The 16254-nt window shown below is 37.7% G+C and overlaps 2 protein-coding genes across 19 annotated transcripts in view; one reads left to right on the top strand and one right to left on the bottom strand.

The window, feature by feature from the left end:
• LOC127844170 (uncharacterized) overlaps window positions 1-16254 on the bottom strand; it is a 295187-nt gene that overhangs the window by 123460 nt on the left and 155473 nt on the right. The window lies entirely within an intron of this gene.
• The window catches only part of LOC127844166 (N-terminal EF-hand calcium-binding protein 1-like), a 44068-nt gene continuing 28183 nt past the window's right edge, over window positions 370-16254 (top strand). Inside the window, exons 1-8 of one of the 14 annotated variants that reach the window (XM_052374207.1) lie at window positions 370-1893; window positions 2402-2565; window positions 4762-4862; window positions 5370-5533; window positions 7251-7351; window positions 7860-8023; window positions 10220-10320; window positions 10830-12357. In XM_052374207.1, coding sequence (XP_052230167.1) covers window positions 12310-12357 — 48 coding nt within the window. In that variant the 5' untranslated portion in view covers window positions 370-1893; window positions 2402-2565; window positions 4762-4862; ... (3 more) ...; window positions 10220-10320; window positions 10830-12309. The remainder of the gene's footprint in view (window positions 1894-2401; window positions 2566-4761; window positions 4863-5369; window positions 5534-7250; window positions 7352-7859; window positions 8024-10219; window positions 10321-10829; window positions 12358-16254) is intronic. The other 13 variants (XM_052374210.1, XM_052374211.1, XM_052374208.1 and 10 more) reach the window with 13 other exon arrangements.

Raw genomic sequence — 16254 nt, 5'->3', positions numbered from 1 at the left:
ATAATTTTCTTGAAAAACGATGATTTTATATGCTGTCAGTGAGTTTTTTGTGTGAAAAAAGTGCTTAAAATTAAAAAAAAGTCTCCTTTTTCATCAAGAAAAGTACACTGATTCACAATCAATACATTTATTTGGGCCTTTTGCTGATATATTGGTGAATTTCGCATGCAATGATACCAGTTTTTGCCATAAAAGGTTACGCGTAACAATAATTAGAGACACAAATCAGCTGTCGTCACTTAGACTAAAAATCATGCATTTCGACTTGACTGCGGCCAATTTAGTCACCACTTTAAATGGCCATTTTAAGGCCTTTTCCCCCCTCCGAATGCAACTGAAATTGCATATTCATTGTGGAAATAGTTAAATCTCATGTGGAGAAAGTTTGAAAAGGATAGGACAAAGTTGAGTTCCCTTAAAGGTTACATTACACTAAATCATTGTGTATCCCTCCGTGGTCCATTCGAAAGTAGTGCCTATTTCTAAAGAGTTCCTTTTCTCTTCTTGAATATAAGCCATTTAACAATGTGAGACATGTCTTTTGTGGTTATTTGTAATATCCTGTATGTGTCTGGAGTACTTTGATGCCTTGGATTGGAAGCTAACTTAAAGATGGACTTTTGAGGGGTGTTTTCTATTGTGTGGGGCTTTTGTCGAAATTAGGATTCCGAAACACGTTTTTCTACGGTGGGTTCATTCGACAGCGATTTACTTTCTTAGAAGTTGCGAGACGGTATGTTTTTGATTGCAATTATTGGAAGAGGACAGATCCATCTTTAAAATGATACCAGGTTCGGAAAAAATTGATACGTCGAAAAGGCAAGAAAAATGCTGTGAAAGTTGTCAGTTTTATAATGGGACCCTATGGGAATCGGAATTAGTGTAATATAACCTTAAAAAAGCACATTTACTGCAATGTCAAGGTCACATGGATTCGTCTGCAAGCGAGACAAGTAGAACATGAATTTTAATGAATGTTTTGATGATTTGGGTGCTAAAATAGATGAGAGATGTCAATATTTTGGTTCAAATGGATGTTTTAGGTGGTTTTGGACTGTTCCGGATGGGAGGGGGACCTGGTATGGACAAGTAAGGGTTACATTTCCAACAAATCTTGAATGTAAATATTATTATGTCCAAAGATTGAAGTTTCAGGTGGAGAGCAAGATGAAAAATATGCCAAATCACATGAATGCAACCCATTTATGCCATTTTTCTCTTTGTTTGTAGGCCTGACCATTTGTCCCTTGAGCCGCAGACGGTCAACAATCCGCTAGCTGTCTTGCTCTGACTGGTGCACTGGACATGATTTCAATGAGAGTCATCATACTGATTGTTTAATTCAAACATGAATTTCAGTTTGTTCGTTAAAGTACTAACTTAGCTGTGTATTTACAGTGGACGTAGTGGTGCGTCGCATGCGGTAGACTAGGTATTTCCATATATAAACTATGTTTACAGAATTGCGGCCGGTGGAGCAACATAGCTGATGAGTAAATAGCGCTAGTTCTTCAGACAAATAACTTTATTTTCAACCTATAAAGCATATTTAGCTGTAGGTGGGGCCATTCAGCTGTAAGATCTGGCTTTGGTTCTGTTAAGCCCTTAGAGTAATGAATTTCAGAGTGAAGACCATAGCGCCTTTTCCTAGTCAAGTATCGGGCAGCTGTATGTCTTTTCAGAAATGCACATGTCTTCTTTAGTATGTCATTGTGATTGCTTTTAAGATAGGCAATAAACTCATAACCTTTAGAAAAAGGAGCATCTGTAAATTCAGATTTCACTATTTCAGAGTCAGCCAGACCATGATTGAGCTTAAGGATTGTGCTGCCGATGCGGCCTGTGCAGTTCCGGGAGAAAGTCACTGTCTTGGGCATTGCGGTCTGGTATCAGGTAAGCACTATTGAAAGCCTCACACTTTTGGGGGGTCTGAAGCCTTGTGCTGTCAATGCTATCTGGTTCAAGTACAATTAGAATGCATTCTTCAAGCAGTACTTCATCAGATATGGTTATCTCAAGCTTACAGTTCTCGGGCAGATATGACTTCGATGTGTTCTTGCCAGCAGAACCCCGACAGGCCAAACTATGCGTTAAGCACTATTTTCCCACAGCAACCCTTGCAGACAAAAAAAAAATACTTGAAATTACTTCTGGCATTTAATTTCTAATTTCCTTTACATCTCTTTTGTATGTTTGTTTGCTCTTTTTAACTCTGACATGCCATCTTGCTCGGATTGATAGAGCAATACCTGTTTTGTTTAGAGCCGAGTCCCCAGCTGCTCGAGTTTGCCGTGTCAATAATGATAAAGCCATGGCATGATGTCTCCTTTATGTGTTTCCTTATCTCAGTGTTGAACATAATTGCCAGTTTCAGGGGCCTTAACATTTTATTTTATTAAAGGTCTGGATGATCCTTGCCTGACTCCGGGTTTGTGTACACCTCAATCCGACTCCCTGTCCGGTACCGAGGCCGCAGTGGTGCAGCGCTTGTGGACGATCCATCGACATCCTGAAAGGTCAACACTTCACCAAGCTGGGAAAATTGATCCTGATAGTCATCCCCAGGTAGTGAAATGAATGTACACTGAACTACAGAGGAATCACACCCAAATGACTTTTCCGACATTAGTGTGGCCCCTCGGGCAGGAATTCCTTAGCAAACATGCTTTTTTGCATGGGGACTGTGGCATTTTTGCAAAACTTAAGCTTTCAACGCTGGATTTTAAAGAGAACACTTAATAAAATGAAGCCAACAGGACTTATTTTAATGAGAGAGACTATCTGGATGAGCAACAAATGTCACATTGTGTCGTAAGCTGTTGAAGGAGCGATTTGCGCCATTTCAAGTGTTAATTTTGGGTAGCAGGCTTGTATCGGCTTGAAAGCTGCAAATTATTCCTCTCATCATGATAGCAATAATTATTTTAATTGCAATGTGTATGTTTAGATTGTAAGTGAAGCTTTTAATAATAATTTTCTTGAAAAACATGATTTTATATGCTGTCAGTGAGTTTTTTGTGTGAAAAAAGTGCTTAAAATTAAAAAAAAGTCTCCTTTTTCATCAAGAAAAGTACACTGATTCACAATCAATACATTTATTTGGGCCTTTTGCTGATATATTGGTGAATTTCGCATGCAATGATACCAGTTTTTGCCATAAAAGTTACGCGTAACAATAATTAGAGACACAAAATCAGCTGTCGTCACTTAGACTAAAAATCATGCATTTCGACTTGACTGCGGCCAATTTAGTCACCACTTTAAATGGCCATTTTAAGGCCTTTTCCCCCCTCCGAATGCACTGAAATTGCATATTCATTGTGGAAATAGTTTAAATCTCATGTGGAGAAAGTTTGAAAAGGATAGGACAAAGTTGAGTTCCCTTAAAGGTTACATTACACTAAATCATTGTGTATCCCTCCGTGGTCCATTCGAAAGTAGTGCCTATTTCTAAAGAGTTCCTTTTCTCTTCTTGAATATAAGCCATTTAACAATGTGAGACATGTCTTTTGTGGTTATTTGTAATATCCTGTATGTGTCTGGAGTACTTTGATGCCTTGGATTGGAAGCTAACTTAAAAGATGGACTTTTGAGGGTGTGTTTTCTATTGTGTGGGGCTTTTGTCGAAATTAGGATTCCGAAACACGTTTTTCTACGGTGGGTTCATTCGACAGCGATTTACTTTCTTAGAAGTTGCGAGACGGTATGTTTTTGATTGCAATTATTGGAAGAGGACAGATCCATCTTTAAAATGATACCAGGTTCGGAAAAATTGATACGTCGAAAAGGCAAGAAAAATGCTGTGAAAGTTGTCAGTTTTATAATGGGACCCTATGGGAATCGGAATTAGTGTAATATAACCTTAAAAAAGCACATTTACTGCAATGTCAAGGTCACATGGATTCGTCTGCAAGCGAGACAAGTAGAACATGAATTTTAATGAATGTTTTGATGATTTGGGTGCTAAAATAGATGAGAGATGTCAATATTTTGGTTCAAATGGATGTTTTAGGTGGTTTTGGACTGTTCCGGATGGGAGGGGGACCTGGTATGGACAAGTAAGGGTTACATTTCCAACAAATCTTGAATGTAAATATTATTATGTCCAAAGATTGAAGTTTCAGGTGGAGAGCAAGATGAAAAATATGCCAAATCACATGAATGCAACCCATTTATGCCATTTTTCTCTTTGTTTGTAGGCCTGACCATTTGTCCCTTGAGCCGCAGACGGTCAACAATCCGCTAGCTGTCTTGCTCTGACTGGTGCACTGGACATGATTTCAATGAGAGTCATCATACTGATTGTTTAATTCAAACATGAATTTCAGTTTGTTCGTTAAAGTACTAACTTAGCTGTGTATTTACAGTGGACGTAGTGGTGCGTCGCATGCGGTAGACTAGGTATTTCCATATATAAACTATGTTTACAGAATTGCGGCCGGTGGAGCAACATAGCTGATGAGTAAATAGCGCTAGTTCTTCAGACAAATAACTTTATTTTCAACCTATAAAGCATATTTAGCTGTAGGTGGGGCCATTCAGCTGTAAGATCTGGCTTTGGTTCTGTTAAGCCCTTAGAGTAATGAATTTCAGAGTGAAGACCATAGCGCCTTTTCCTAGTCAAGTATCGGGCAGCTGTATGTCTTTTCAGAAATGCACATGTCTTCTTTAGTATGTCATTGTGATTGCTTTTAAGATAGGCAATAAACTCATAACCTTTAGAAAAAGGAGCATCTGTAAATTCAGATTTCACTATTTCAGAGTCAGCCAGACCATGATTGAGCTTAAGGATTGTGCTGCCGATGCGGCCTGTGCAGTTCCGGGAGAAAGTCACTGTCTTGGGCATTGCGGTCTGGTATCAGGTAAGCACTATTGAAAGCCTCACACTTTTGGGGGGTCTGAAGCCTTGTGCTGTCAATGCTATCTGGTTCAAGTACAATTAGAATGCATTCTTCAAGCAGTACTTCATCAGATATGGTTATCTCAAGCTTACAGTTCTCGGGCAGATATGACTTCGATGTGTTCTTGCCAGCAGAACCCCGACAGGCCAAACTATGCGTTAAGCACTATTTTCCACAGCAACCCTTGCAGACAAAAAAAAAAATACTTGAAATTACTTCTGGCATTTAATTTCTAATTTCCTTTACATCTCTTTTGTATGTTTGTTTGCTCTTTTAACTCTGACATGCCATCTTGCTCGGATTGATAGAGCAATACCTGTTTTGTTTAGAGCCGAGTCCCCAGCTGCTCGAGTTTGCCGTGTCAATAATGATAAAGCCATGGCATGATGTCTCCTTTATGTGTTTCCTTATCTCAGTGTTGAACATAATTGCCAGTTTCAGGGGCCTTAACATTTTATTTTATTAAAGGTCTGGATGATCCTTGCCTGACTCCGGGTTTGTGTACACCTCAATCCGACTCCCTGTCCGGTACCGAGGCCGCAGTGGTGCAGCGCTTGTGGACGATCCATCGACATCCTGAAAGGTCAACACTTCACCAAGCTGGGAAAATTGATCCTGATAGTCATCCCCAGGTAGTGAAATGAATGTACACTGAACTACAGAGGAATCACACCCAAATGACTTTTCCGACATTAGTGTGGCCCCTCGGGCAGGAATTCCTTAGCAAACATGCTTTTTTGCATGGGGACTGTGGCATTTTTGCAAAACTTAAGCTTTCAACGCTGGATTTTAAAGAGAACACTTAATAAAATGAAGCCAACAGGACTTATTTTAATGAGAGAGACTATCTGGATGAGCAACAAATGTCACATTGTGTCGTAAGCTGTTGAAGGAGCGATTTGCGCCATTTCAAGTGTTAATTTTGGGTAGCAGGCTTGTATCGGCTTGAAAGCTGCAAATTATTCCTCTCATCATGATAGCAATAATTATTTTAATTGCAATGTGTATGTTTAGATTGTAAGTGAAGCTTTTAATAATAATTTTCTTGAAAAACATGATTTTATATGCTGTCAGTGAGTTTTTTGTGTGAAAAAAGTGCTTAAAATTAAAAAAAAGTCTCCTTTTTCATCAAGAAAAGTACACTGATTCACAATCAATACATTTATTTGGGCCTTTTGCTGATATATTGGTGAATTTCGCATGCAATGATACCAGTTTTTGCCATAAAAGTTACGCGTAACAATAATTAGAGACACAAAATCAGCTGTCGTCACTTAGACTAAAAATCATGCATTTCGACTTGACTGCGGCCAATTTAGTCACCACTTTAAATGGCCATTTTAAGGCCTTTTCCCCCCTCCGAATGCACTGAAATTGCATATTCATTGTGGAAATAGTTTAAATCTCATGTGGAGAAAGTTTGAAAAGGATAGGACAAAGTTGAGTTCCCTTAAAAAAGCACATTTACTGCAATGTCAAGGTCACATGGATTCGTCTGCAAGCGAGACAAGTAGAACATGAATTTTAATGAATGTTTTGATGATTTGGGTGCTAAAATAGATGAGAGATGTCAATATTTTGGTTCAAATGGATGTTTTAGGTGGTTTTGGACTGTTCCGGATGGGAGGGGGACCTGGTATGGACAAGTAAGGGTTACATTTCCAACAAATCTTGAATGTAAATATTATTATGTCCAAAGATTGAAGTTTCAGGTGGAGAGCAAGATGAAAAATATGCCAAATCACATGAATGCAACCCATTTATGCCATTTTTCTCTTTGTTTGTAGGCCTGACCATTTGTCCCTTGAGCCGCAGACGGTCAACAATCCGCTAGCTGTCTTGCTCTGACTGGTGCACTGGACATGATTTCAATGAGAGTCATCATACTGATTGTTTAATTCAAACATGAATTTCAGTTTGTTCGTTAAAGTACTAACTTAGCTGTGTATTTACAGTGGACGTAGTGGTGCGTCGCATGCGGTAGACTAGGTATTTCCATATATAAACTATGTTTACAGAATTGCGGCCGGTGGAGCAACATAGCTGATGAGTAAATAGCGCTAGTTCTTCAGACAAATAACTTTATTTTCAACCTATAAAGCATATTTAGCTGTAGGTGGGGCCATTCAGCTGTAAGATCTGGCTTTGGTTCTGTTAAGCCCTTAGAGTAATGAATTTCAGAGTGAAGACCATAGCGCCTTTTCCTAGTCAAGTATCGGGCAGCTGTATGTCTTTTCAGAAATGCACATGTCTTCTTTAGTATGTCATTGTGATTGCTTTTAAGATAGGCAATAAACTCATAACCTTTAGAAAAAGGAGCATCTGTAAATTCAGATTTCACTATTTCAGAGTCAGCCAGACCATGATTGAGCTTAAGGATTGTGCTGCCGATGCGGCCTGTGCAGTTCCGGGAGAAAGTCACTGTCTTGGGCATTGCGGTCTGGTATCAGGTAAGCACTATTGAAAGCCTCACACTTTTGGGGGGTCTGAAGCCTTGTGCTGTCAATGCTATCTGGTTCAAGTACAATTAGAATGCATTCTTCAAGCAGTACTTCATCAGATATGGTTATCTCAAGCTTACAGTTCTCGGGCAGATATGACTTCGATGTGTTCTTGCCAGCAGAACCCCGACAGGCCAAACTATGCGTTAAGCACTATTTTCCACAGCAACCCTTGCAGACAAAAAAAAAAATACTTGAAATTACTTCTGGCATTTAATTTCTAATTTCCTTTACATCTCTTTTGTATGTTTGTTTGCTCTTTTTAACTCTGACATGCCATCTTGCTCGGATTGATAGAGCAATACCTGTTTTGTTTAGAGCCGAGTCCCCAGCTGCTCGAGTTTGCCGTGTCAATAATGATAAAGCCATGGCATGATGTCTCCTTTATGTGTTTCCTTATCTCAGTGTTGAACATAATTGCCAGTTTCAGGGGCCTTAACATTTTATTTTATTAAAGGTCTGGATGATCCTTGCCTGACTCCGGGTTTGTGTACACCTCAATCCGACTCCCTGTCCGGTACCGAGGCCGCAGTGGTGCAGCGCTTGTGGACGATCCATCGACATCCTGAAAGGTCAACACTTCACCAAGCTGGGAAAATTGATCCTGATAGTCATCCCCAGGTAGTGAAATGAATGTACACTGAACTACAGAGGAATCACACCCAAATGACTTTTCCGACATTAGTGTGGCCCCTCGGGCAGGAATTCCTTAGCAAACATGCTTTTTTGCATGGGGACTGTGGCATTTTTGCAAAACTTAAGCTTTCAACGCTGGATTTTAAAGAGAACACTTAATAAAATGAAGCCAACAGGACTTATTTTAATGAGAGAGACTATCTGGATGAGCAACAAATGTCACATTGTGTCGTAAGCTGTTGAAGGAGCGATTTGCGCCATTTCAAGTGTTAATTTTGGGTAGCAGGCTTGTATCGGCTTGAAAGCTGCAAATTATTCCTCTCATCATGATAGCAATAATTATTTTAATTGCAATGTGTATGTTTAGATTGTAAGTGAAGCTTTTAATAATAATTTTCTTGAAAAACATGATTTTATATGCTGTCAGTGAGTTTTTTGTGTGAAAAAAGTGCTTAAAATTAAAAAAAAGTCTCCTTTTTCATCAAGAAAAGTACACTGATTCACAATCAATACATTTATTTGGGCCTTTTGCTGATATATTGGTGAATTTCGCATGCAATGATACCAGTTTTTGCCATAAAAGTTACGCGTAACAATAATTAGAGACACAAAATCAGCTGTCGTCACTTAGACTAAAAATCATGCATTTCGACTTGACTGCGGCCAATTTAGTCACCACTTTAAATGGCCATTTTAAGGCCTTTTCCCCCCTCCGAATGCACTGAAATTGCATATTCATTGTGGAAATAGTTTAAATCTCATGTGGAGAAAGTTTGAAAAGGATAGGACAAAGTTGAGTTCCCTTAAAGGTTACATTACACTAAATCATTGTGTATCCCTCCGTGGTCCATTCGAAAGTAGTGCCTATTTCTAAAGAGTTCCTTTTCTCTTCTTGAATATAAGCCATTTAACAATGTGAGACATGTCTTTTGTGGTTATTTGTAATATCCTGTATGTGTCTGGAGTACTTTGATGCCTTGGATTGGAAGCTAACTTAAAAGATGGACTTTTGAGGGTGTGTTTTCTATTGTGTGGGGCTTTTGTCGAAATTAGGATTCCGAAACACGTTTTTCTACGGTGGGTTCATTCGACAGCGATTTACTTTCTTAGAAGTTGCGAGACGGTATGTTTTTGATTGCAATTATTGGAAGAGGACAGATCCATCTTTAAAATGATACCAGGTTCGGAAAAATTGATACGTCGAAAAGGCAAGAAAAATGCTGTGAAAGTTGTCAGTTTTATAATGGGACCCTATGGGAATCGGAATTAGTGTAATATAACCTTAAAAAAGCACATTTACTGCAATGTCAAGGTCACATGGATTCGTCTGCAAGCGAGACAAGTAGAACATGAATTTTAATGAATGTTTTGATGATTTGGGTGCTAAAATAGATGAGAGATGTCAATATTTTGGTTCAAATGGATGTTTTAGGTGGTTTTGGACTGTTCCGGATGGGAGGGGGACCTGGTATGGACAAGTAAGGGTTACATTTCCAACAAATCTTGAATGTAAATATTATTATGTCCAAAGATTGAAGTTTCAGGTGGAGAGCAAGATGAAAAATATGCCAAATCACATGAATGCAACCCATTTATGCCATTTTTCTCTTTGTTTGTAGGCCTGACCATTTGTCCCTTGAGCCGCAGACGGTCAACAATCCGCTAGCTGTCTTGCTCTGACTGGTGCACTGGACATGATTTCAATGAGAGTCATCATACTGATTGTTTAATTCAAACATGAATTTCAGTTTGTTCGTTAAAGTACTAACTTAGCTGTGTATTTACAGTGGACGTAGTGGTGCGTCGCATGCGGTAGACTAGGTATTTCCATATATAAACTATGTTTACAGAATTGCGGCCGGTGGAGCAACATAGCTGATGAGTAAATAGCGCTAGTTCTTCAGACAAATAACTTTATTTTCAACCTATAAAGCATATTTAGCTGTAGGTGGGGCCATTCAGCTGTAAGATCTGGCTTTGGTTCTGTTAAGCCCTTAGAGTAATGAATTTCAGAGTGAAGACCATAGCGCCTTTTCCTAGTCAAGTATCGGGCAGCTGTATGTCTTTTCAGAAATGCACATGTCTTCTTTAGTATGTCATTGTGATTGCTTTTAAGATAGGCAATAAACTCATAACCTTTAGAAAAAGGAGCATCTGTAAATTCAGATTTCACTATTTCAGAGTCAGCCAGACCATGATTGAGCTTAAGGATTGTGCTGCCGATGCGGCCTGTGCAGTTCCGGGAGAAAGTCACTGTCTTGGGCATTGCGGTCTGGTATCAGGTAAGCACTATTGAAAGCCTCACACTTTTGGGGGGTCTGAAGCCTTGTGCTGTCAATGCTATCTGGTTCAAGTACAATTAGAATGCATTCTTCAAGCAGTACTTCATCAGATATGGTTATCTCAAGCTTACAGTTCTCGGGCAGATATGACTTCGATGTGTTCTTGCCAGCAGAACCCCGACAGGCCAAACTATGCGTTAAGCACTATTTTCCACAGCAACCCTTGCAGACAAAAAAAAAAAATACTTGAAATTACTTCTGGCATTTAATTTCTAATTTCCTTTACATCTCTTTTGTATGTTTGTTTGCTCTTTTTAACTCTGACATGCCATCTTGCTCGGATTGATAGAGCAATACCTGTTTTGTTTAGAGCCGAGTCCCCAGCTGCTCGAGTTTGCCGTGTCAATAATGATAAAGCCATGGCATGATGTCTCCTTTATGTGTTTCCTTATCTCAGTGTTGAACATAATTGCCAGTTTCAGGGGCCTTAACATTTTATTTTATTAAAGGTCTGGATGATCCTTGCCTGACTCCGGGTTTGTGTACACCTCAATCCGACTCCCTGTCCGGTACCGAGGCCGCAGTGGTGCAGCGCTTGTGGACGATCCATCGACATCCTGAAAGGTCAACACTTCACCAAGCTGGGAAAATTGATCCTGATAGTCATCCCCAGGTAGTGAAATGAATGTACACTGAACTACAGAGGAATCACACCCAAATGACTTTTCCGACATTAGTGTGGCCCCTCGGGCAGGAATTCCTTAGCAAACATGCTTTTTTGCATGGGGACTGTGGCATTTTTGCAAAACTTAAGCTTTCAACGCTGGATTTTAAAGAGAACACTTAATAAAATGAAGCCAACAGGACTTATTTTAATGAGAGAGACTATCTGGATGAGCAACAAATGTCACATTGTGTCGTAAGCTGTTGAAGGAGCGATTTGCGCCATTTCAAGTGTTAATTTTGGGTAGCAGGCTTGTATCGGCTTGAAAGCTGCAAATTATTCCTCTCATCATGATAGCAATAATTATTTTAATTGCAATGTGTATGTTTAGATTGTAAGTGAAGCTTTTAATAATAATTTTCTTGAAAAACATGATTTTATATGCTGTCAGTGAGTTTTTTGTGTGAAAAAAGTGCTTAAAATTAAAAAAAAGTCTCCTTTTTCATCAAGAAAAGTACACTGATTCACAATCAATACATTTATTTGGGCCTTTTGCTGATATATTGGTGAATTTCGCATGCAATGATACCAGTTTTTGCCATAAAAGTTACGCGTAACAATAATTAGAGACACAAAATCAGCTGTCGTCACTTAGACTAAAAATCATGCATTTCGACTTGACTGCGGCCAATTTAGTCACCACTTTAAATGGCCATTTTAAGGCCTTTTCCCCCCTCCGAATGCACTGAAATTGCATATTCATTGTGGAAATAGTTTAAATCTCATGTGGAGAAAGTTTGAAAAGGATAGGACAAAGTTGAGTTCCCTTAAAGGTTACATTACACTAAATCATTGTGTATCCCTCCGTGGTCCATTCGAAAGTAGTGCCTATTTCTAAAGAGTTCCTTTTCTCTTCTTGAATATAAGCCATTTAACAATGTGAGACATGTCTTTTGTGGTTATTTGTAATATCCTGTATGTGTCTGGAGTACTTTGATGCCTTGGATTGGAAGCTAACTTAAAAGATGGACTTTTGAGGGTGTGTTTTCTATTGTGTGGGGCTTTTGTCGAAATTAGGATTCCGAAACACGTTTTTCTACGGTGGGTTCATTCGACAGCGATTTACTTTCTTAGAAGTTGCGAGACGGTATGTTTTTGATTGCAATTATTGGAAGAGGACAGATCCATCTTTAAAATGATACCAGGTTCGGAAAAATTGATACGTCGAAAAGGCAAGAAAAATGCTGTGAAAGTTGTCAGTTTTATAATGGGACCCTATGGGAATCGGAATTAGTGTAATATAACCTATAAACCCGTCTACAAAAATGGCTGAAACAACAGTGGTAGAAAAGGGAATGACAATTTTCCTCGACGTGAGTATAATATTGGAGTGTGTCACAACTAAATAACACACGACATATCTGCACATTATTAGGTGTTCGGATATTTATTTGTTTGCATCATTAATGTTATATTTGTTCCGAAGTTTATATTATGTATTTCGGATACAATATTATTTCGGATATTGGGCTTTTAGTACCGCAGCTGAATATTTACATTGATTTATTGATACTGTTTCAGTTATTGCGCCAAGGCGATTGAGCAATTCAGATGTAAGATATTTCAAAAGCTATCAGAAATGGTTTCAAAAACTGCACTTAAAAAGAGAGAAAAACTTGTTAAAATGTAAACTTCACAAAAGTTTATAGGCAGTGGCTAGTCCATATATACGGACTCCCAGAGCCTTTGAAAATTTTTGCTATGGCTGCTCTGGCAGTCCATATGCACCCATTCATAAACATGGGTGCAGTTCAGCGCAGCGAATCTGTGCACTTCACTAAACAGACGTCGTCCGAGACAAATCGAGGAAAATAATGAATAGACTTCATAACAGGGTTGGCACCAATCGACCGCCCCCGGTTTTAACCGGCGGTTTTTACCGGTTAAAACCGCCCCGGTCAATACTCCCGATGTGGTCATTACTGGTCAATACTGGTCAATTGAACTTTACCCCCAATTTTAATTTATATTCCATGCCTAATTAAACAATATTGATAATATAAATTAAACAGACATGTTGCAAATAATGTCTTAAGCTATTAATACCCACTATTTTATACCTGTTCATGCAATTTGTAGGCCAATCTCTCAAAATTTTGCAAATAAGTCAAAGTTGGTCAATTGGATTTTTCTGGTCGATTGAACTTTTTTTCAATTCTAATGAATTATGATGCTCAGATAATTCTGTGCTTGATTCAACAAGAACCTGTAAATTACTGTGTATGCGTTGTTCCTCATACCCCACTGTCCCCACAGTCTTCTAACAGTCTTCTCACCTATACAGGTTAAGGCACCCAAAACTGATAATAGGGCCTTAAATGGCACCTTTTTGACACAATCCTTACTTGTCATGTATTCTTGCATTGATTTCTTTAAATACTTTTTAAACAAAATAGTGTAAAAAACTTTTTTTATTGATATAAGAATATAAAAGTATAATAAGAAATAATTATTAAAAGAAAAAAATAATTGAAAAGAAGAGTAGACCCACAATTGGAAAACATAATTTGTTGGCAAAATCAAGAACTTTGATTGTTTATTCATTTGAATACCAATTGAACTTTTTAATATGAAAAGGAAAAAAACCCTCTTAATACAGAAAGGAAACAAGTTAGAAGTAACTATTAAATTAATAGTAAGTACAATGTAATCTTCTTTTGTGTGAGTGATATGAAATAGCCGAAGGGCAGATTTGCTTAATTGTCAATATCAGAGACATAACACTGCATGCATTTTATTACCAACTAAGAGGCCAGATTTATAACCCTAGAATACACAAGAGTTCTGTTTGTCCATCTGCTTATCAAATAGATATATCAATAGATAAGTGAAATGCAATGGTACCTACAATAGTACTTTAGTAACAGATGTGATACACTGAGATAAAGATATTGCCTTAGTCCTTATGTATTTGAGGCTGTTTCCGTAAATAATAAAGAAGTTACTTTTTACAGCTTTAAAGATTTTTTTTACAAAAAATAACTCAGCAAAAAGTTTATCAATTACAGAATAATTATTGATTTAATATAAAATGGCTCCTTTGTAATGTTTAAATGCTACAATTTTCAATCGACCAGTATTGACCAGTAAAGACCAGTAATGACCAGTATTGACCGGTTTTAACCGGGTATTGACCGCCGGCCCGGTCAATACTCAATTGACCGGTCAATATGCCAACCCTGCTTCATAAACATGTTAAATTTACCTGAATGGCAACCTATGGATGTTATCTTTTGCATGCACCCTATAAAAACACGACGATGTTTCAACACACTTTTCTCGCTGACATGTTTATGTTAAAATTTGAAGTGTATTCTGTATCGAATACCACATCGTTATCGACTTTATAGGCTGGAGCACATAACCCAACGTGCAAAATATTGGTGTACTGCGACCTAACCAATATTGGGTCAATTTTCTAATATGGTGGATACAGCGTACAAAACAAAACCTAAGTCAATAAAATCAATTATTTCTTGCTTTAATGGTACCATTTGGATGAGTTATGTGTGGTTTAGATAGGTAAACTTTAATAAGTTCTTGCAGTTTCAGTGTTCCTTAACCCTTGCATTGTTGATAACATTTTGCACCCATGGACAAGAGAGAGCACATTGCAATTCTAAGCAGCCCATTGGGCTATAAAGCTTAGAGTTGAATTATTGCAACTAAGGCAGTGGCTACAGAGCTCCAGATAAGGTTTTGTGAAATTCTTAACGTTACTTCCAGATTTTCAAAAATAATTCTTAACTCTGAAATTTTATTCTTAACGTTACTACTAAGTTTTGGAAAAAAATTCTTAACTTTTCTGAATGACCTAAAAATTAATAATAATGGTTATTTTCATGCAAAAAATCTAAATAAACATACCAGCAACTTAATTTAGTGTCTATTCAGTATTATACAATGTTATTTTTCAAATACCTTCATTTGCCCAAACTGTGCTTAGATTGCATGCCTTCGATGAATTTTTACATATTTCACAATTAAAACGGGTCTCCCCTTCAATCTTTTCAACGATTGGCCACGAGCATTGTTCCTTCCACTCATTCGATGTTTTTTTTGTTTAAGCTTGGACCCGTCGTGTCGCGTTTTTTTAGCTTTTCTGACTGTTTGGTAACTGAACATACAACATCGTATAAGATCTTTTCTATAATGTCTTTCTTAACATTCAACTTCGACTCACTTTGCGTACAATATGTTAAAAGCGTGTTTTTTTTAGGACGCTCTCTGGGCGCCGCCATTGTTTTTTGACAGATAGACTGTACACACCGCTTTTATTGGAAAAAATGCGTTTTGTTAAACAAACCCGATAACCATTTAATATAAGCACCGAAAAGATCTTTAATACGCGAAAAGAACTCAATAAAAATCGATACGAACCGATGTAAAAATAATATTCGTAACTTGATTTTGTAATTCTTAATGGTACGACAAGATTTTAAAATAAATACGTAACAGACTTGAAAAAAATTCGTAATTACAAAAATACGACCCTTATCTGGAGCTCTGGGCTAGTCATACGGCCCCGTACAGCTAAACAAGAGCCTAGCCGTACGGCTAAACAAGAGGCTTGCCGTACGGCTCTGCATGTATAGCCTTTCTTATGGAGATTGTCTAGCCGTACGGCTGTTATGACACATAAATATGTTGATTAATTATTGATCTACGTGCAGATTCCGAAATTTCTAGCCTTTAGACTTGCCCTTGTAGTCCTCGTCACGGTATTTGCAGCCTGGTTTATGTTTCGTCGTGGTTGGAAATCCGATTCGTGCATAGTATATAAAGGGTGTAAACAAGGGAGATATATTAATGTAAATTTAATTCGCCAAACAACAATTACAGCAATCAATAGAAATCATAGTTATTGAGTATATAAATACGCATTGTACATGCAAATATCAAATGTATACAATAAATATATAGTAAATAATATTAACTAAGTCAATGAAAATTGCGACATCACAATGAGAAATGTTTATAACAAAAAGAATAAAAGGAAACTTAATGTGAAAAGGATAAAACGATAAAAGAGAATGGGAAACGTATATTGACAGAAATTTAATATATGATTATAGGTGCTACCTAATTTACGGGCAAAAGCTTTTTTGATCACCATGTATTTTTAATAAAAAATATTTTACATTATTGTGTTCAAAATAGTATTATTGTTTCAAAAATAAAGTAATGCATCCAAAAAATTCAATCTTCAA

The sequence above is a fragment of the Dreissena polymorpha genome, chromosome 9, assembly GCF_020536995.1.
Source record: "Dreissena polymorpha isolate Duluth1 chromosome 9, UMN_Dpol_1.0, whole genome shotgun sequence".
Lineage (NCBI taxonomy): Eukaryota > Metazoa > Mollusca > Bivalvia > Myida > Dreissenidae > Dreissena > Dreissena polymorpha.
This window is presented reverse-complemented; position numbering and strand designations above follow the sequence as displayed.